Source organism: Thermobia domestica, chromosome 3, assembly GCF_964235325.1.
Source record: "Thermobia domestica chromosome 3, izTheDome1.hap1.1, whole genome shotgun sequence".
Classification (NCBI taxonomy): domain Eukaryota; kingdom Metazoa; phylum Arthropoda; class Insecta; order Zygentoma; family Lepismatidae; genus Thermobia; species Thermobia domestica.
This window is the reverse complement of record NC_137456.1, coordinates 163,841,819-163,864,654: the sequence shown is the minus strand read 5'-3', so window position 1 is coordinate 163,864,654 and position 22,836 is coordinate 163,841,819. Positions and strand designations below refer to the sequence as shown.

The 22,836-nt window shown below is 34.6% G+C and overlaps 1 protein-coding gene across 1 annotated transcript in view; it reads left to right on the top strand.

Annotated features, from left to right (window-relative positions):
- The window catches only part of LOC145680859 (kielin/chordin-like protein), a 1,295,905-nt gene that overhangs the window by 1,091,579 nt on the left and 181,490 nt on the right, over window positions 1-22,836 (top strand). Inside the window, exons 24-28 of the mRNA XM_081751993.1 lie at window positions 7,314-7,493; window positions 9,832-10,002; window positions 10,826-10,934; window positions 20,180-20,362; window positions 22,333-22,489. Coding sequence (XP_081608119.1) covers window positions 7,314-7,493; window positions 9,832-10,002; window positions 10,826-10,934; window positions 20,180-20,362; window positions 22,333-22,489 — 800 coding nt within the window. The remainder of the gene's footprint in view (window positions 1-7,313; window positions 7,494-9,831; window positions 10,003-10,825; window positions 10,935-20,179; window positions 20,363-22,332; window positions 22,490-22,836) is intronic.

Sequence of the window (22,836 nt, the reverse complement as noted above, 5' to 3'; positions counted from 1 at the left end):
TGTAACCTGCTTAATATAGTCATCTTAAGTGTCATTGACTTACATAAATGATTACGAAATAAGACTAAAAGCCTGTGTTCTCATTAATAGACCACACACATACCGTATATGTCCATCAATGTGTTAAAACCAAGTGAAATTAGTATATTTAGTGAAAGTGAATTACAGAAGTAAAATTAATAATCTGAGACAACTAAGAATCAGAAATTCTCTGCACGACTAAAAAATCTTTTCATTTTTTCCCCTTCTTCCTTCCTTTTATTCTTGTTTTTATACCAAATCACTAGGTTTTAGGGTAGTAATTTCTGCTTTTGTATAATAACTAAAATCGAACAATATAGTATATCCTGTAATTTCATTGTTTCAATCAACTACTCTTTTCCAGTTCTAAGCTTATTATATCTTTTAAATACGTTATTATCATTTAACAAATTGAATTGAAGAAATAGTAATTTGTTGTGATCTCTTGTCAGCACTAGAATGAGAAGTGCAAATCTGTTTATTTGTCGCTTATGTATTTCTTGTTGTGATTGAGCATAGCGTAGTAGATACCCCCTCGCTTTTGGTGCGAGCAGTCCCGGATTCAATTCCTGGTGGGACACTCGGTCGAAAAGTTGTAGCAGTTTGTATAGGCCAGCCATCCTAAGTAAGATTTTCCCTATTCACACCAGGCAAATGTTAGGATGGTACCTAACGTAACGGTCTCAAGCCGCTTTCGTCCTTCCCCATTCCTTCCTTCCTCCCCAATTCCCCGGGTAGTGTGATAGCCGAAGGACATCCTCCCTCATAGTTGAAGGGCTAACATGGCCATAGAACCGAAAACCCAGAAATCTAATCTTAATCCTATTTCTTGTTAATTAGCTTGTTATATGATACAAGCTTCACACATGTATAAAGGCACAGTAATGAGTAACGAAAGCTTAACAGGGGGAACAAGTGAGCTTAGAAGGAACAATGAGTGATGCACAAAATAATACTAGTTGGAAAGACAATAATATATACTTTAATATTACAATAATTTAAAAATTTCGTATGTAGGTGTAAGTCTACTAAGTTTTAAGACTAACTTAATGAAAATTGCAAATATGTAAGAGTTATCATAAGCCTTAGTTTGTCTTCCTTATACATCCCTCCTAAGCCTACACAGGCTATACAATTCTGGATGACTCTTTGGAAATCTTTTTGGGATTGTGTTTAGGTTCACCAGATTCAACCATTTCTTTTTCAGTCATAATACGCTCTTTAACAGGAACTCCAAAATGGCTCTATATACAGCTGCACTACAATTTAGCCTTCAGAAATAAATACCGGGATATAGATATATATGTACCACAACCCCCTCTGCGTCCCCTCAGTCAAAGATGACAAAAACCATTGTCATCTGTTATTAATTTCTTGAAATATTCTGAATTCCTGTAGCCGTTTCTATCTAATTGTGATATGATGCAACCTTTAATTTTTCAGCTATTGCATGTTGCACAAATTACACAATTTTTTTTTTCTCTTCAGATCCTGAAACACAATCTTACACCCGTGTCTTTGTGTTTACCAAAGTTCATAGCAATTATATTCTGTAACACTGTACGGTTTTTATGCAGTTCTTATCGAACGTTTTCAACATTATTGTCAGTTCGACTGCTTTAGGATTGACCCTTCCTGGGATCATCCGCTATATCTTGTCAGCCTACTTACACATTGTCGATTTACTTTTAATCGATCTTGTGGACCATGACGGGATTGATGATGCCAAATGAAAACATTGGCAGGGCAAAATACATAATCGCCATAGATAGTTTTCAACGATTTCTGAAAAGTTTTTTACTAAGTTTTATAGAAACTTGCATTCGTTACTTTTATATTTTCAATCATGTCAAGAGTACAAAACACTGCAATAGTTAAAAATCTGTTATTTAGTCAATATTGTACTGAGAACATGTAGTATTGTAACACTAGATGATAGCGTTTAGCAGAACTGGTTTAACGGCTAATAGTGGATGAGTTATCCGATCCGGAAATTTCGGGATGGATGTGGGCAATGGTGATACATAAACACTATCTTTAATAAAAGGATAGAAATCACACGCATGAAACTCACGCTGCACTGTAATTATAAACTTGGAAACCTTACAACTGGGCACAACCAAAATCTTCTCCTGCTACTGAGAAGTCATCTTGAAAACTAGCCTCGCAACCTCACAAGAAACGTGGAAAGTAAATTACTAATGCATGAGTGAGGATGTTGAACTGTTGGCGCCACAGACGTTGTGGGTTGTACTTGTGTATAAATTTATCAAAATCTTTGATATATATAACAAGGTCTTTGGCATACACGAACAAAGGTGGGGTACCATAAATGCCATTAGGTTTCACCCAATTCTCCCTAATGCTTCCTTCATTAAACTTTCACTGTAAATGTTGAATAATTGGCGCGACATATTTGACTTCTTGTCTGACTCCTCTTCCAATCTCCACACTATTAGTTTCTCCTTCATTCATGCGCATCTTCACTCGTTGCGCTATGTACAGGTTTCGAATAAGTCGTCGTCGGCTCTTCAGTTGACTTCGATTTCTTTAAGTATTTTCAGAAGTTGTGTCCAATTAACCCAGTCGAAAGCCTTTTTCCAGGCGATGAAGCACAAACACAGCTCTTCCTTCACATCAAGAACTCCTTCTGATATAATTCTCATCAATCTAATAACATCTCTGGTGCCTTTTTCTTTCCGGAACCCAAATTGCTCTGCATCTACCATATCTTCTATCTTACTTTCCAGCCGCCTGATAAGTATGAGCGCAATAATCCTTTCAGTGTGGAAAGTAAGGCTAATGGTTCTGTGGTCGCTGCACTTCTTTGTTTGCTTTTTCTTAGGCAACGCTATCATTGTAACATCAAGAAAATCCTTTGGTCATTTTCCATTCAGGTAGATCTTGTTAATAAGTAAAGTCAGCATTTTCATTGCATTGTCTTCTAATCCTTTAAGCAAATCTGCTAGTATGTCGTCTTCTCCAGTAGCCTTTCTCCTTCGCATATTTTTGATGGCTTGTGCTACTTCACTTTTCAATACACTGGGTCCTTCTTCTTCATCATCAACATCTTCCTCTGCTTTGACCGCAATATCTTTGGGGAGGTTCATCTGATCATAAAGATCTTTTATGTATGCCTCCCAAATTCTAAGGATTTTTTTGATGGTTAGCACTACATGACCTTGTTGTTCTTCAATTCCAAATGTAATTTTGTTAGCTTTCCCTCCTAATTCTTGTACTTTCTGATACACTAGGTCATATCTGCAGCCCCATTGAAGTTACATTATTTATTCATATATCAGTTCCATGTACTATTCTTTAGCTTTTCCGTCTCTCTTCTCAATTTATTATTCAGCATTTGTATTCTTTGACGTCCTTGGTTTTCGCCCTTCTGCGTTTCTCCATCTTCATGAGCATCGCTTCAGTTATCCATGGTTTTCTCGGTGCTCTTTCCATCCTGCCAATGTAAGAAATTAAATTAAATTGAGGATCTATATGTTATGCCTTATTATAAATACTTATTTTGTGTTACTTTTAATGCCTTAGTATCAGTAATATTGATATAGTAGAAGAGAATAAATATTTTCGTAAAATAAAACAGAATTCAGCAATTAAAATATATTATATAATATACTTAACACATTTAATATAAGGAACATGATAAACTAATACATGAATTAGAAATGCTAGACATAATGGAAAGAATAATTTATTTTATAGAAAATACTATTGATACCGTATTATATATACACAATTGGTTATAACTAATTTCTCTTATGGAATCATTTTCAGTATGATGTACTATTAAAACTGTAATAGTATGTAAATGACAAGACTATTATACAGAATTACCCAAAATTTTATGAACATTGTTCTCATTTCTTTTGAAATTGTCGTACGTCATGTTCTCAGTGTGTGGCTTCAATTTACGCGGGTGCTAATGTACGAATGCTTAAAAGAAGTACATAAGCATGCTTAGATTAATATATAATTGATTCACCAAATAACACTAGCCATATAATTTTAAGCAATTGTTCAGCGACGCAACTAAACTAGTTGTCGCCCGGGACGAGAACATGCCTTAGCACCCCCCCCCCCTGACCAACCAAACCAAAACGCTCCTTCATTACATCTGATATTGGCATCATACAGTAATTCTCCTATTCCATTTTTTTTTTTCAAGTGGTAAAGCTTGATTTCAAAATTGCTATATATAATTTAATTTTTAGTACAAGATAAAACCCCAAATTAGTTAGTATTTGATTGCCAAATAATCAATAAGAGTAGCATGCTTGACATATTCTTATAGTCTTATCATAATAACTGCAATCACAATGCTTTTGGAATTATATCGGGACATCCGTATGTGTAGAGTGAATTAACAATCTGTAACTTTAGAATAGAATATTTAATTATGACAAACAGTCAAGTTGCTGTCTCGAGTATCATACTCTGCATTATGCAGATCTCTTAAATCGACGTAAGTGAAATGAAAACAAAAAGCTGGAACTAAAATTTAACTTTGGGGGCTCTTTTGGTAGCAAAGGTTTTAACAATGTTTCTCAAAAGATAGCTTTGAAGCTAACTTAAGTTCTATGGATATTATCCTCAGGTTAGCGAGTCGTTGTTGTCCTGTTAAGTTTCTGAGGTATTTTTAATGATCTTTCATGTGATAAAACTCCTTTCCTTGCCTTATAGTGAAAATAAATATTTGCCCAGTTTTGCTTTCCCCCAATCCGGCGCCCGGAGTACAAGCCCCATTTGCCCTTTCCTCTTAGTTACATCACTGGCGTTGTTCATACATGAATAGTTCCCTAATTATCACAATTTTAAAAATTAATTTTATAACTAGGACTATAATTTAAAAAATCATTATTTTATTAAACTAATATTTACATTGTAGCACTATTAAGTACAAATTGTTCACATGGTTACTCTATTCTATATAAAATAATAAAACATAAGGAGTGTTTTTTTTTTTTTTTTTTTGTAGCAGTTGAATGTTTGTAGTGATTTGCTTCATAATTGTCAAAGGGTGAATTGGAAAGAGAGAAATATATGTATATATATATATATATATATATATATATATATATATATATATATATATATATATATATATATATATATATATATATATATATAGTATATTCAGTGAAAGATAACACAGACATAATTTAAGCAAATATAAGATATCTTTTCTTAAGTAGAAAATAAACACTTAACTGAAGAACTTTAGTACGTTATTAAAACTTTTTCTTGATCGTTATATAAATAGTCCTTACATCATTATATGGTGTATGTACCATTTGGAATAGTTATTAGAAAGGACACTGAGATGGATTTTTAAAAAAATACATATTTAACTTTCATACTTTAGCACACAATTATAAACAAAATTCTAGTGTAATTGCAAAAGAAAATCATTTCCGTTATAAAATATAACCTCTATTTTTAAAGACAAAGAATTACAAATATACTAGTGTGCAAAACTTAAGGACGAAAATAAGTTTTGCACAAGTTCCATAGATTGGTGAACCTTTAACCATACATAGAAAGTAATATTACAGGAAATAACAGAAAGAAACACATAATTAGAAGAACAAAAATGAGACTTTTATACAGAGGTAATAATAACTTACATTGAAAGCACTGCGACTCATAATGCCCTCCCTGATAGTACAGAAGGAGTGAAATGGTCCTTAAAAGAGTGTGTAATCACCACGGGCAGCGATGCACAGTCTGCAACGTGCTCCCATGGTGTTCACGAAGTTGATAATGAGTTGTTGTTGCACCTGGAGAAGGGAACAATGTCACATTAACATTCACCGGTGAGTGTAGCGCGTTCAGAAATTTGGAGATTGCTATACCCATTCAACATTATACCTCCACAAGAATACAGAACCACCAAGATGATCATGTTCGACAATGTTCCTGGGTTCATTGCATCTTTCCACCTCTCTTTGATGAGTGTACATCGAGAATCAGTTCTCACACTTAATTAGTCTCATTGGAGAAGAGAACACGACCCTATTCCTCTTCGATCAAATCCTCATGTTCTTGACACCACTACAAAACGGTGTCGCCGATGTGCGAGTGTCAATAGACTACAAGGTAATGGCCACCAAGCAAAAAAATCACCTTATGCAGTCGACGTGTCACTGTGTACCGTGAGATTGGACGACTTGTAGTCCTGCTAGATGTGTTTGCAATTGCACTCTCTGGTTGAATGTAAATTCCTTCTTGTCTGTTTCATAATGTAGTTGTCGTTCTCTGCTGCATCTGACCGTGATTGATCACTATCTCCCCTAGCTACAGCATTACCTGTGGTTCGGAATGCTACTTGTACACTTGAAACAATGCAGTGGATAATATCAAACTCCTAAGCCACACTCGTCACATCTCGCCTTCTTTCAGTTTCCTGACGATTCTTTCACCTGTATGAAATAGCCTACATGTTGACTCCGGGTCATGTTGTTGTGAGTAACACTACTACAATGCATCTTAACAGTCCTTTGACACACACTATCTTGTCCCTTTTATTCAATTGTTTTGTGTTGGGGAAGCAGGTTCATTCGGCACTGCAGTCACACTGACATCACGCTATGCAACATCTTGCTTCCTGTACACGTGTAGGAGACCTCTGGCAATATGCTGCCGGACTTTCATTCATTTCCATCAACCACGCAATATTTTATATTATTTTATCTATCTCGTCCTTAAGTTTTGTACACCAGTGTAGTAAACCATATTGAAGGTGTTGTAATGTAGCTTAGCGGTTAGCGCATGTATCTTTTGTGCGTGTGGTTTTAGGTTCGATTCCCAGTGGGAACACAATTTTCTATGTTGACCTAGTATTGTGGGGCAATGGGGAGCTACTTGAATTAAGAAGTAGCCAAGTCCGTTCTAGATAGGTTAAGGACATGTGGTCTAAAAGCTGTCTAGTAGATTATAGCTGTTTGTAGTTTGTAGTGCCAGGAAACAATCATTATACTGACGTGTTTATTTTTGATAATGACCAAAATCGTAAAGAAAAAAGAAATGGAGGAGTCTCCATGAAATGCGAATATATATAAACTTCGAAAATGTCCCTACAGATGGCAGGGGAATCTTGTTTGGTATGTGTGTCATTGCATTGCACTGCATGAAAATGATTAACTTTCTTTTCCAGTTTACTCGAAAGTTGGGAAATGTGATATACTATTATGTCTCCCCGAGTCACTTATATTAAAAATAACATAGTAAATACTGCTATATTATGCTCATTATTAATTTATTTGTTTCATTTTCAGTATGGAAATGTTACGTGTGAAAGAGTTCATTGTCCAAGTTTAAGTTGTCCAAGACCAACAACAATGAAAGGAGAATGTTGTCCCCGATGTCCCTCCAAGTGCTATTACCAAGGGAAACAGTACGTTGATGGCGAGATTTTCAACCCTTTTGGTAAACCTTGTGTCGACTGCAAGTGCAAAGTAAGTTCCATACATTTATTATTAATTAATTTGTCTTCTTATGTGAAACCCAAAAATGAACATAATGTGTAAAATATATAAGAAAAAAGTAACATTCTTAGTATCATAACCAGTGCTTCCAAAGCAATTGATCACTTTAATGTATATACAAAGTGCATCAAAAGTCTGGGGCCATAGGCCAACTCCATTATGAGTTTAGATACGAAAAATGGAAAGAAAGGAAATTGTTGCAAATAGGTGGTTTTCAATCTAAAATTATGCAATTTTTCCAATCACAGCATCCATTTGGGCTCCACACTGGTAAGGGCCCTAGTAAAATGAAAAATCTACATTTACAGTTCATCGGGTTTTTCCTGGACCCTCACCATTCCCACATATTGTTGGGAAATAAAATTGAAGTGCTCTTGGTTACTTCACACAACAGTATGCACGTTTACCTTGTCATTTTTAAAAGTTTACGTTCCACTCGAACACCCGGCTTAACTGAAAATGTTACTTTTTCATTTAACATGGCTGGTGTCTTACCAATGTGGGGCTCAAACGATCGATGCGATTGGAAAAGTTTCAGTATTTTAGACCAAAAAAAATCTATTTTCAACAACTTCCCTCTTTTTCCATTCTTTCGTATTTTTACTCATAACAGAGTTGGCCTTTCGTTCTGGACTTTTAATACATCCGGTATTATATTTTGTTATATGCGTGATGCTAATTAAATCAATTATCAACACTTCGAACTAATTTTAATTTTGTTTTATACTTTTCTTTTTAATTCTTGAAAAGCAGCAAGACCTTGAAGATAACTGCATCGGAGAAAGGTTTGCCTGACCACGAATCCAAAAAGGAGATCCACATTAAAATTTGGTTACTGACGAGGCCTGTAAATAACAAACTTATTCTTTACTAATAGTCACTTTTAGGTCTCTCGGAGAGGATGACATTTACAAGTAATCCGAAATGCTCGATTAGATTAGCTCGGGTGACCTGGCTCACCATTTCATCCGTACAAAATCCTCACTGGCAAGGAAGTCGCCGGCAATGGAAGTTCTATTAATTAGGTACTGTCGTCCGTGAAAACGAATCTAGTACCAATGGAAAACGAAAACTGCCTCACATACTAATTCAAGACCTCACATCTATTTCGGAACGGTCAGAGAGCCAGCATCAAAGATGTGGAGATGGATGCGGACAGCGATCTCAATGCCGCCGCACATTGGCAACCTATGCCGTGATACCGATTCTTTTACCAAATATCTTGTGTTCGGCTCTCGCCAGAGAGTTTACGTCGGAAATCAATCCATAGACCGAACGTCGACTCATTTGTAAACAGAACGTGCGAACATTGGATTTGGATCCACTATTGTGTTGACGACCACGCCAAATGATGTCTTTTGTGTGTTGGGATTAATGACACAAGCTGTAAGTCTTCTTTCAAAGAGAGATATTTCGTGAAGATTTCGAGACAGTAGATTTTGGCACAGTCTAGCTTGTGAATGCACCGAGATCTGAAGCCGGTTGACGTAAAGTTAAATCAAGTCACACAATCTTGACAAGGTCTTCGCGATACATCACGTCTCCGTTGGAATTGATACCATAACAAGACCCAACATTTTTGAGAACATTCATGATTCTAGATACTTCATTCTGTTTCTGGTCTGTCTCCATTCAACCAATCGCTTTCCATTTAAGTAAAAAATCTTTGAATGCAGTTTTTGAGTCATAACGTCTTTAAGCGAGCATCTCTAATGCTGAATAACACAAGCACCTCACCGCATACCTTCACATTTGAATTGATGTGCTACTTACATTGCAAATCAATAGCCACTTTATCCACTTTACATCTTCATCGTGGCACCGTACATTCTTTTAACATTCATGTGTTTTTATTTCTGTTTGTAGTTAGTTTCATCCTGCCACGCATTGTATCTTTTGCAAAACGTTTACAAAAATCTTTGCATCTTTAATTTTTGTACTCATATTTATTTTGCAAATATATCTGAAAAATATAAAAAATTCAGAGAAAACACTGTTCATTAGTGTGTGTGTGCCATCATCTGATAGATATGTTGCAAATATTAACATTTAGTAGAAAATGTTGACTTTATTGTTGATCCCCTTTAGTAAATTTGATACTTTGTGTTGGCTAGTAAGTTCTTTTTAACAAATTTTGAGAGTATCATACATTTCAAGTATCTTTCTAAATTTATTTCCAAGTGAATATAGATAAATTTGAATTTATGACTTACTTTTCTTCAAAAAGAAAATTTAAGATGTCAGTATTTATTTAATTTTGCCTTTAATACTTAAGCATAGAAGTTCAATATTCAAATATGTTTCCTAGGACGGAGTTGTAAGATGTGAACCAAAGGTTTGTCCACCTTTAGCCTTGCCTTGTAAGAATCCTAGGAAAGTGCTTGGGGAGTGCTGCCCATCTCAATGTCCCAGATGTTTTGTAAATGGCATTACGTATGAACATGGGGAAACTTGGAACTTGGATGATACTTCATGCAAGGTGAAATATTGTACTTAGCAATTTTTATTATTTAGTAAACTACCTTTACATGAATATGTTGGGAAAAGGGTATAAAAAGACTCCTTACGAGAAATGTCCTGAATACAATAAGTTTAAAATTTGTTTTCAATTTGTTGAGAAGATTGACTGTCATACTTCTACTTATACGAACGGACGAAACCTAAAATTAGTCTCTTTGCGATCTAGATAGCATGAAACACGTAAATTTGTTAAAATGGTAATTTTGAATTATTTTTTTCAAGATTACTAAACACCTTTTACTCTTACAATCATTTCAAAGTAAAAGTAAAATCTGGTAAGATGTTTAGTGAAGTAACAATAGAAACATGATCTAATATTAATGAAAACGACAGCAATCAAAAAACGATAAGTCTGTTATAATTAAATTCTTTTTCTTTAATTATTTAAGAAAATGAGAAAAATTCCACATATTGAATTATTCTTTATAGTAAAACTTATAAATTTTGAAGCAGCATTAAGTTTTTTCGGTTTATTATTATTTCCATTGAACTTTGGAGTTGAACTTTAGTACACACAATCAATTTGTAAATTAAAGAATTATGCTAATTATTATAAGTTTTATATCATTTCTGTTAATGTTCATTGTTATATATATAATTCAACTTAAGTTTCGAACTAACACAATATGAACATTTTTAGTGAATATTTATATACTAAAAATAAATATTCAATAAAAATTATACTGATACCTTTAATGTTAGGAGACTGAGCTATGGTTTTCTTGTAGAATACTTTCTCATTTGGAACATGCAATCGAATGAAATTTTGCTTCTATATTTAGGTTTGTCGCTGTCAAGATGGACATGCTAATTGTGAGGATGCAGTATCTTGTTCTGTTCAGTGCACACATGGTGTGATTCACCCAGGAGAATGTTGCTCTCAGTGTACAGGTAGGTATTGAATTAATTTGGCGATTTATTCTATACTCAGCACTTGTTAGTAGGATATTTTGATCAAATGTAAAATTCAGTTTTTAATTTCGTAATATATTAAATATGAGTAAGCAACCAAGTAAATAAAGAAATGAATGTTCGTGAATTGTTATCAGTGATGTATATTCCTATAATAACTCTTTACTTTAATTTTTTAGTTACCAAGTTTCAGTACATTCTTATGGAACTCTTACCTCCTAATCAAGAAAATGCATAAGTGATAAGATAGTTTCTGTTATCAAGCTTTCGAGCACTGGAGGGGGAGACAGCGTACATTTTCTCCAATCTATCAGTTCACAGTAGTCTGTGGCATCAACATTTATTGAAAGTGCCATATAAGTTCTAACAGAGTAATTCGGACAGGACAGTGTGCTCCAGATGTGGCTATAAGAGATCCTAGATCTCTCAGTCACTCCCAACTGCTGGCATGTGCAAAACGGGTCTTACGGTTGTAAGTTTCTCAAACAAATCCTACTAACGAATTTAAAGTGCTCGTAAACTACACTATAACGACATATGTCCCTGTCTGTGTCGACATAAAGAGATATCAGTCAGTAAAATGTGGACCTAAACATATTTTGGAGGTACAGTAGTTTAAACAACGAGACGTTTGCCAAACAACGTTAACAGAATCATCCATCCTGTGATTGAGAAACGCGTTAATCTGTCATCCAGGAAACATATTGTTGACTATGACGGTGGATAAGAAACAACACATACGAAAGTTGGGTTACAGGAGAGTGCTAGAGGCAAGAAATGAAGATCTGAAAGGGAAATCTGTTAGAACTTTTATGGCACCTTCAATAAATTTTGATGTCATGAACTACTGTGAGCTGATAGATTGGAGAAAATCTTATCACTTATGCATGACAAATCTGCTCATGAGTTCGACTTCTTAATTTTCCATGCCATACTCAAGAATTTGAAAGATGTGTTAAACTTGTTACATAGTCTGCAGGAAAAGTGTGTGGACAAGAAAACAGAGATGGCTACATTAGAACAACTTTGCTCTCAAGACTCATAATGTCAAAATTTGATAAAAATATCTGAGTTTAAGACAATGTCCTTGACTATAACAATATAATTTAGCACACCCTAATTAGTAGGGTGGCTGTATATGGTGTGGTGGAATTCGAATTGCAGCCACCTCCTCGTGGTAAGTTCTGGGCTATTTCATAAAAACAACCGTTGAGAAATGGGCGAAAAGCTGCAAAATCATTATGAAAATAAAATGCATAAAATCACTCACATCAACGAATTATTAACAAACATGATCTCACACAACTAAAATAAAGTACTTCGACGCTATAGAAATGAAAAAGTAAAGTAATCTGTATATTTTTAATAATATATATCTTGCTTAAAGGTAAATGTTGGTGTTTTTGTAATTTTTTTCAAACTTTAGGCCGTTTGTGCGAACTAAAGATCCAAAGTGTGATTAGTTTTCGTTATTTCTCCATTAATTAGCAGGCAAATACGCAACTTTTGAGCTCTATTAGAATTCGATACTCGAAAATCTGACTTTTTCGCTCCGCCCTAGTGAACATGTCTTGGGCAAAAATACAGAACTTTGTAAAAATCAATATATAACCTGGTACAGCAGGTTAAAAGTAAAATAATAATAATAATAATTATAATAATAATAATAATAATAATAATAATAATAATAATAAATTATAATACAGTTCTAAACTGAGCAGGTTAAGACTCTTGTTGGAATGCGAAAATATATATACATTTGTTATATTCAAATTTATGTTAAAAAGATTCAAATTAATATAGTCAGTTTGTTCAAATATACTTGTAATTTTCAAAACAACATATTTAGGTTTTATTTAAAAGACATTAATCAAACTTGTTAAGGTTTCACGCCTACTGAGCTAAAATACAGGGTGAGCGTAAAGCCTTGCCCTGATTACAAAAATTTATTACAGAAGAACCGTGTGACATAATGATGTATTTGGTCTAGGAATTAATTCGTGCGGTTGGTACGCACACATTGAAGCTGTAGTACAAACACAAAATACATAAATACCTTAAGAAAAATATTGTCCATCGCTAGCCACCACTTTCGCCCATCTGTCAGGCAATGTACGGATTCCGTGGCGAAAGAAGTCCTCATCCTTGGAAGCGATCCAGTCAGAGACCCATGTTTCGATATCTTCTGAAGAAGTAAACCGTTGTCCAATCAAATCGTTGTTCATGCAATCGAACAAGTAGTAGTCCGAAGGAGCAACGTCTGGTGAATACGGCGGGTGGGGTAAAACTTCCCATCCGACATTTTCTAAATAGGTTTTGACCGGTTTTGCGACATGTGGCGAGCGTTATCATGTTGAACAATAAGTTTATCATGTCTGTTCTCCCATTCTGGTCGTGTTCTGGCCAGAGCTTGCTTCAAACGCATTAATTGTCGTCGATAACGTTCTCCATTCATAGTTTCACCCGGTTGCAGCAGCTCATAGTACACCACACCTTTCATATCCCACCATATGCACAGCATAACCTTTGCACAGTGAATATCTCGTTTTGGTTGTGATGGACCTGGTTCACCTGGTTTCAACCAGGCCTTTTTTCGTTTAGGGTACTCGTAATGGATCCACTTCTCATCACCCGTAATAATTCGATGCAGAAACCCCTTTCTGCTCTGTCGTTGAAGCAGCAATTCGCAAATGGTTTTTCCTCTTTCAACGTCTCTGTCTTTCAATTCATGTGGAACCCAATGTGACATCTTCTGAATCATTCCCATGGCTTTCAAGCGTTTGGAGACTGTTGTTTGATCAACGCCTAATGCTGCTGCAAGTTGTTCCTGCGTTTGACACGAATCCTGCTCGAGCAATGCTGTCAATTCTTCGTCTTGAAATTTTTTTGGCTGTCCAGCTCGCTCTTGGTCTGCCAAGCCGAAATCACCACTTCTAAACCGTGCAAACCACTTCTGACACGTTCGCTCAGCTAGAGCATGGTCACCATACACTTCCACCAAAATACGATGACTTTCAGTCGCACTTTTCTGCATGTTAAAGTAATGCAGCAGGACACCCCGCAAAAACACTTTATCAGGCACAAATTGCGCCATGTTCACTTAACTACAAACTGGTGTTGTTGACGCTTTAATCCACTGCCCTATACTACGAACGATACGCGATGACAGGGGTTTGCAACACATGTGTGGATACACGGAACTGTGGGACGCTCCGTTCGTTGCGCCATCTCTTGTCCACCCGCACGAATTAATTCCTAGACCAAATAAATACTGGTCAGTTACATAGGTTAGTATTGTAAGTTTTTTTAAGACCACTTACGTTACTTATGTTACTGATGGGCGATTTGCTTTCGTGATACCACAGCACGCATTGCGATTTCTCCTGCTTCGATGCCATTTCGCCAACTAACTCGCGCGCCCCAAGTAACGTACTACGTCACTCTTGGGTAGCCCTATTGGTCTTTAAAAAAAACTTGTAATACTAACCTATGTAACGGACCAGAATTTACATTATTCTGTCCAACGGTTATTCCGTAATAATTTTTTATAATCAGGGCAGGACTTTATGTTCACGGTGTGTATCAAAGCTTCGAAGTGAGAACAAATATACATTTTAATTAATGAAAATAACATTAAAATGGCCTCAATGGACATAGTCGATATGTACCCGTCCTCCCTTTGTAATTAGTTTTTGAATTAATTACAGCCATTTTGCACACTAAGAAGCTTAGTATTTTCGAAGTGAACGAAATACTCAGACTCCTTGCTTAAAATATAATATCATCTTCTTTAAAGGTAATATTTATCACCAAGTCGAAGGTCTAGCTATGAGGAACCAATACCACATTTGTTGGCAAATTTGGTGCTTCATTCGATTAAAAGTAATATTCTGAAAGAACAGATACTGGGTACGGTACGCTATTATAGATATGTAGACGATGTACCTTTCGTGTACAAGGATAATTCACAGCTTGATTTTTTACTGAATAAATTGAATGATACCCATAGTGATATGAGATTTACAGTTGAGATAGAAAAGCAAGATGGACTTACCTATTTAGATCTCAATATAAGAAGATATAACAGTAAGCTCATTAATAGTGTTTACTACAAGCCTACAGCCCGCACACAGACATACATTTTAAAACTGCTCATTCTGGAAGTACAAAAGCAAATATTTAGAACAATTTCTTTTTATATGCCATTAGACCTACCTCTCTGGAAACAAACTTACAGATAGAAATTGACCATTTATTGAAGCCAGGTAGTGTGAATGGGCAAACAGTCTCATTATTAATTAATTGCTATAACCAGGTTAAAAGGGGTTTCGTTTCTATAGACCTGAAATCGACACGAAAGACATAAACTTGGTGAGAATACCTATTTTTCCCAGATTGAAACTACATTGAATAAAATCTATGTGCAACACGGTTTCCGTATATCTTTAAAACCATCCAAAATCTTAGAAAACAATATTACAAATTTTAGAGTTACAGTAGACTCACAAGTTTCCGACTTATTGGGGCGAAAGGGCAGACCGGATAACAAAAAAGCCGGATAGGCCGGAGTTCTATGAACTCATTAAGCATACCCCAAACAATTTACGAATACAGTACTGTACACACTGTACAGTTATAATCAGGAACAGCGGCAAGCCTACTGTATTGAGGCCCATTACACGCTAACGAAACAATGAAGAAGGAGCAGAACGCTGCTCTTTTCCTGTCACAACGGGTATTTTGCACACGACACGTAGAAGGATCATAGCAGACACACGGTTCCAATGCATTGGCAATGTTGCCGATGCAACACCTTATCTTCCTCATCTAATTATGATAAAAGAAAACTTGAACATTACAAAGGGTGTTTCAGCACCGCTTTTCTCTTGGTAAGTCCATTTCATTTTATTCCCTGACGTTTTTATTTTTCTTCTTCCTGTGACCAGACTGGAGGGAGAGTCGGAAGCTCGGAAGTAAACAAGTAACATTCAGGAATTACAGAAATCTGTAACAAGAAAGATAGTCTAACGAATTTTATGTCGTCTGCATGAAGTAACATTTTGAATATTTGATTTTTTTCGAGCAAATCATTAATAAATATAGAGAAAAGAAGAGGCCCCAAAGAGGATTCCAGAGGTTTTCTTTCCCCTGCTTGACCTTGTGTAGATATTCTTTTGCCAATTTTTACTTTAAAAGTTCTGTTTCAGAAACAGCTGGTATGATATATAAATATATAATGCCAGTCAAATATATATATATGGTGTTTCAAAAAACACCGACAACGTTTGGGAGGTGATTCCTGATACCAAGTTAAGACAAAAAGTATAGACTAACCTGGGTGCATAAATGCTTCCTTTCGGAGTTATAGGCTGCCGAAAAGATGAAAAAATGAACTTTAAAGGTCCATAGCTCCAAAACTATGGGACGTACCTTAGTCGGGTCAACACTTCACTTAAGAACTAGTATGTGCCCTATCCAAATATCAAAGTTTCAGAATCCTGTGGTACTTTCGCAACAATTTGTTTAGAGATAGTTGGAGAGTACTTCAAATTATATGCCCGTAGCCAAACTCCCTCTATAAAAATTGTTGCGTGAGTACCACAGGATTCTGAAACATGTGTTTTTGAATAGCGCAGATATTAGTTCCCAAGTGAAGTCTTGACCCGACTACGGTAGGTTCCATAATTTTGGAGCTATGAATCTTAAAAGTTAATTATTTTACGTTTTCGGCAGCTTATAACTCCGAAAGGAAGCATTTGTGCATCCAGGTTGGTCTATACTTTTTGTCTTATCTTGGTATCAGGAATCACCTCCCAAACGTTGACGGTGTTGTTTTGAAACACTCTGTATACTACTATTGCTAATAATAATGATAATAACACAAATCTGCAGCAGTTACATAGTTTTATTTTCTTGTTCTCTGCAAGTTTTCTTTCCTCAACATTGTCTTACACTTAAAACACTTTTCTATCTGATCTAGCAATGTCTTTTACCTTGTCTCGTTTTGTTGGCATGTTACACAACTTACATTCAATGTTTTATTTTTATTTATTTCTTTTTATGATGAATATCCACAAACTATTGACAGTTTTTACAGTTTTTTATGTCTATTCTTCTATTCGCATTTCCGTCTGTCGAAAATCTTATCTAGATCGTTGAACACTAGATACCTTTGCTTTTCTCTCTTTCTCTGTTTTCTTCGTATAAACATTTCATCGAATACTCTTTAGCTAAGGTGAGACCTTGGTGCCTGACAGCGCTCGACTTCCAAGTTATCACCACCTCGACGATTCACATCAATAACTGTGTACTACAGAAGTCATGCAGTGATGCTTGACTGCATTAGCTCTGAGTTGTTACTGCCTTCGATGACTCCCATTAATAACTACTTACATAAAGAAGCGTTCCCCTGGCACCTGACTGTGCCCTATTCGAGTTGTCGCTGCCTTCGGCGACTCGTATCAGTAACTAGATACATAAAAAAGTGAGCCCCTGACACCTAACTGCACCTACCTCCATCCGTGTTATAGCCGCCTTCGGCAACTTCCATCAACTACATACACAAAGAAACTAGCCCCTGATGTTTGGCTGCACCCAACTTCTGAGCTGTCACTATCTTAGACGCTTTGCATTAGTAACTTCTGAGAAAAAAAAATCATTCAATGAATGCAAAGTACAGACCCAGCAGTTTAGGTGTGCACTCAATTCAATTCTAACTTAATTATAACACGAAACTTTTGTACGAGTATGTTTAATCCTACAATGCATGATTTTTTTTATTTTCTGGGAAAAAGTAGTTTTGCAAATCTAAGCAAAAATGAGTAACGGAAGCACCGGTACGCTTAATAGTGCCATCTATGCGGTAACTGTGGAATTACAATTAGCTTCGAACTTTCCAATCTCGTTCAACATGCATTAGCAACTACATACCGTTATGTAGGAAACTACAGATCATTTACCACTATGAACCATATCTGTCCCACTATGCATTGTAGGGTTAAATTAAATTATTGTACTACATACATAACTATTCGTATTATTATTATTATAAGAAATGGTAGCAATTGAAATCTTAACTGTAGTCACCAACATCTCAATTGGTATAAAACGAGAACTGTAACTCTGGACTATTTACTTTTACTGCCGACAGTAGTGTCACCAGGCGGTGCAACCCTAGACCATTTATGTTTACTACCGACAGTAACGACACGATGTGGTACAATTTTAAAGCTTTTGTTTTCATCAGAATTGACGGCAACATTTTCAGTGCTTAGTCGAATACATAGCAAATAACTATGTGCTTATCCTATTATTATTATTATTATTATTATTATTATTATTATTATTATTATTATTATTATTATTATTATTATTATTATTATTATTATTATTATTATTAAGTATTCTGCCTTTTGGAAGGTCCTGGGACAAATGAGGATTTTTTCTTCTTAATTTTCAGTTTGGACTTGGAAGTGTTTCTTCCACGTTTCTCAATTCTCAGCTTCCTCTTTTAACTCCTAATATTTTCTTCTATTTTTCAAATCATCGATCACTTGTGTTCTCGTTTCTGTTCATCGCTTTCCTTCCATTTTTCCTTCTATGGCCGTAAGAGATTTCTTCGCAAGATGTGTCCAGTCAAATTGGCCTTCCTACGAAGGATACAGGCTGGAAGCGTCACCTTCTCTCCTATCCGTTTAAAAACAACTTCGTTTGTTACTCTTTTTGTCCATTTTACCTTCTCCAGCCTCCTCCAACACCATATTTCGAAGCTCTCTAAATATTTCTTCTCTACTTCCGTAATATCTTATAAAACAAGAATTCTAGGAATGATCAAAAAATGGATAAAAAGATTGCCATCTTGGCCAATAATTAGTTTATGGATCAGAGGCCACAAAATTTTTGAAAGACCCCTAAATCCAGTATTCGTATTTTTTTTTTTTTTTTCGGAATAAGCACATCATACTGTGTAAGTGATAGTTTGAGTTTGGCTACACTGTATGTAGTTCTCCAGATATAAGGCGTACAAGAAAATGTTTGATTGAATGAAATATATTGGATTTTTTGGGTCAGGGGCCACAAAATTTTCTTGGGCTTGGCTATGCACTATTCTCCAGACATAAGGCGTACAAGAAAATTTTTGATTGAATGAAATATATTGGATTTTATGGATCAGGGGCCACAAAAATTCTGAACAACGCCTAAATCGAGTTTTCGTATTTTTTACGGAATAAGCACATCATACTGAGTTAATTGATAGTTTAGGTTTGGATACACTATATATAGTTCTCGATATGTGAGGCGTACAAGAAAATTTTTGCCTAAAATATATTGGATCTTTTGATCCAATAAGCTAATTAATTTCGATAGTTACGTTCATTGTTAATGATGAAAACAAAAGAAATAAATCCAGAATGCTATTGTTATAACTATATATTGATTTTCTTCTTGTTATAACAATAGAAGTACGTTATTCATGTTGTATTAAAACATACAAAACCATTTTAAGAGGCCACTGTCGTGACGAATTATAAATAATGTGTACATCCTCTAAAATAAGGCGAATTGAAAAGCGAAGCTCATTAGACTGAAAAGCTAAAATTAATCTGATGGCTCTGTCTCACGAGCTAATTCGCGTTAAAATTAGTTTACGAAAATTAAAGAAACAAGATCTCATAATTACATTTTCACATTTTCCACCTAGATTTTGGTGCACAAATATTTTGCTTTCATGAGTGTCAATATGTTCGAAGGTTCGAGAAATGAGTTGAGTCTAAGATTTCGAATAACAAATGGTCCTGTTCTGACTTCTTCATGGCTTCTACATGTGAATGGTTACCACCATCTTCTGTTCTCCCGCTTCGGTAGCAAAAGTCTGCGAACGTGGCGTGTAAGGAACCTACTTCCGCTTAAGAAGTTAGAAAAATCTCTTGGTCTAGCTACCAAGACTGACAAAAAATGAAGAGCCGTAAGTAATTCTTATTCAAACAAAAAGTTTGTATGTTAAAACAAGAAAGAAAGATAGGCGGTTAGTAAATAAACTTTTGACTTTTGAAATGTGTATAATATTTTTTGAAATACAATTTCAATGGTAATTTCGAAAACATCCTTCTGAACTACGTCAATATCTATTTTGTTTGAACTATATATATATATATATATATATATATATATATATATATATATATATATATATATTTATTTATAAATTTTACTTTATTTTTTAGATTGTTCATTTGAAGGAAGAATTATTCCTGATGGGTTAATGTTCGCTTGGACTGATAGAGACCCTTGCACTAAATGTACATGCTCATCTGGAAATATTCGCTGTTCTCCACGGCAATCATGCCCAAAGATACATTGTCTAAATCAGATTGTGCCAGAAGGAGCTTGTTGCCCAATTTGCAAAGGTAATAATCATTTATTCTTAAACATTTGCTCTTTAATTAAGTACTTCTTGGGTAAAGATAGTATATATTTATGATTTTTTTTATTTTTTATTAAGAAGAACTTGTTATCCGAATTTACTGACAGCTGTTAGCGTGGACTGCTTATAGTGTAAGCGTAAGTGAACTGTTCCTTCATTTTTTAAATTTAAAAAGTTATTTTATCTTGCTCTCAAATGCAATCAATTTTGAATTTTAACACTTCATCTATCTACTACGAACTTTATCGACGAATTAATTCGACTGCATTCACTATTTGTAGCATCAGTTAAAGATGAATTATCTTATTTATTTACTGACAAAATTTTAGCTATAGGCAGGAACTAACTTATATGAAAGTATGTAACGTACATATCGTGTCATAGATATTATTTTTATCATTAAAAACTTGATTCATATTTCCTATCCTGTGATTCGCAGCTCACTGTTGCATGGGTAAATATGATACAGGATGTTCAGACTGACATCTACCAATTAGAAAAGTTTTTATCATGGTTAGTTTGTAAGAGTGCAGTAATTGATTTGTACCTGAAAGGGCTACTGAAGCACAAAAGGGAATGAGGTTTGAATGATAAACTGTCTATTGTCACGGAAATTTCAAAATGCTCACACTATATATGCATATTATACTTGTATATACATTTGTGGAAAAATTACTATATATATATATATATATATATATATATATATATATATAGTGCCAGAATATGGACTTAGTTCATATAAACATGCACCGTGTGTAGACTCATACAAAACCAAACACCTATAAAAATTGAATGGCTAAAGATAATATAGAAACAACATTAAAAATAATTAAATTAACATATTTATTCCTGTTTCACTGTTTTATAAGAAACTTACCATAATATATTATACAAAATGCATATATTTGAGCCTTGGTATATCATATTGAGACTCTAAGCTAACGCCTGCCTCCACTGATTTAGCTTGAGAGCCAACTTTAGACGAAAAGTTTGGGGTGACTCCTGCCTTCTTGGTCCAACTTAGTCCGCACTGGCCCTGTTTCTAGCGGGGTTGACCTATTGTACACCAGTCCACGTTAATTACAAAGCTCAGTTAAGCAGATTAAATAATCACCAACAGAACATATTAAATTCTTTGTTGAAGTATTTCCAGTGAAATTTGTTTCAAGATTATTATTCTTTTGCTGTCATTCTTGAATATATCATTTGAGTAGGTTACAAATCCAGGCTGTTTTCATTTCACTTCTTTCTGGTGGATTATTTTAAGAGCCTATTAATGCTATAAATGAAACTTTAAGCTAATGATTACTATAAATGAGACTTATAGTAATTTGCTGACATCAAGATGTGTTCGATATAGAAATGTTCTGAAAGATCGGAGCATAGCAACCGCTATGCACGCTATTCAGTGTGTAACAAATTTTATAATTAAAAATTAATGGGTTACGATCATTGTTGATGTGGAAAACTACAAATAATTACAAATGGCCCATCAGTAGATATTATTCTCAGGCACAAGTATAACATTTCTTGGAAATATTCTTCCTTTTAATATAAATAGTGTTTTCTTTCCGAACAAATATACTAACATTTCATCACATATCTTGTGATACGTGTCCTAATGTTAAAATCATTGTGTACAAAAGCTATATGAGGTAAGTTATGGATGATATTGCGTAGGGTTATTAGTCGAATTACTTCAGGGTCTGGGTGGGATAAATTTATGAAGGTTAGAAAGTTGTGAGGAAAAACGTATGGAAGGAGAAAGACCTACATCACTAAATTAGTTTGACATACAAGTAGCTATGATATTGTGTCTCCTATTCTGTACATTACCTTAATTTACCTAGTTTTGGATTAAATCTTATGCTTACATTAGATCTTGTTCTGACTGTCAAATTCAGTGCCCTGTAATAAGTTTTATTCAAGACTCTTCATGTATTTTTATAGGTTGTATTGATGAGAAAGGGATTGAGCATGCTGACGATGAAAAATGGGTGAATCCAATGAATTTGTGTGAGAGCTGCTTTTGTCATGAAGGCCGAACAGTTTGTCAGGAAATAAGGTGTAACGAGACATGCCAACATCCAATACAAAGATCAAACAGGTGTGTATAAATTAAAATATGTTTTAGCATATGGAAAGAGAATGTTAAAAGTTAGTAGTACATAGCATTCATTCCGTTCTATGGACTAAATAATTTTGTACAATGTAAGGATAGTATAAAATGTCATATAAAAAAGAAAGTTATTACTATATAATAATAATAATAATAATAATAATAATAATAATAATAATAATAATAATAATAATAATAATAATAATAATAATAATAATAATAATAATAAACTTTGCCAATATCTGCATTAAATTTCCAAAATACATTAAACAATTAAAGAGTTAAATATTGATTTATTTTGTTAGTTGTAAAATGAAACTATCTTTGATAAACAA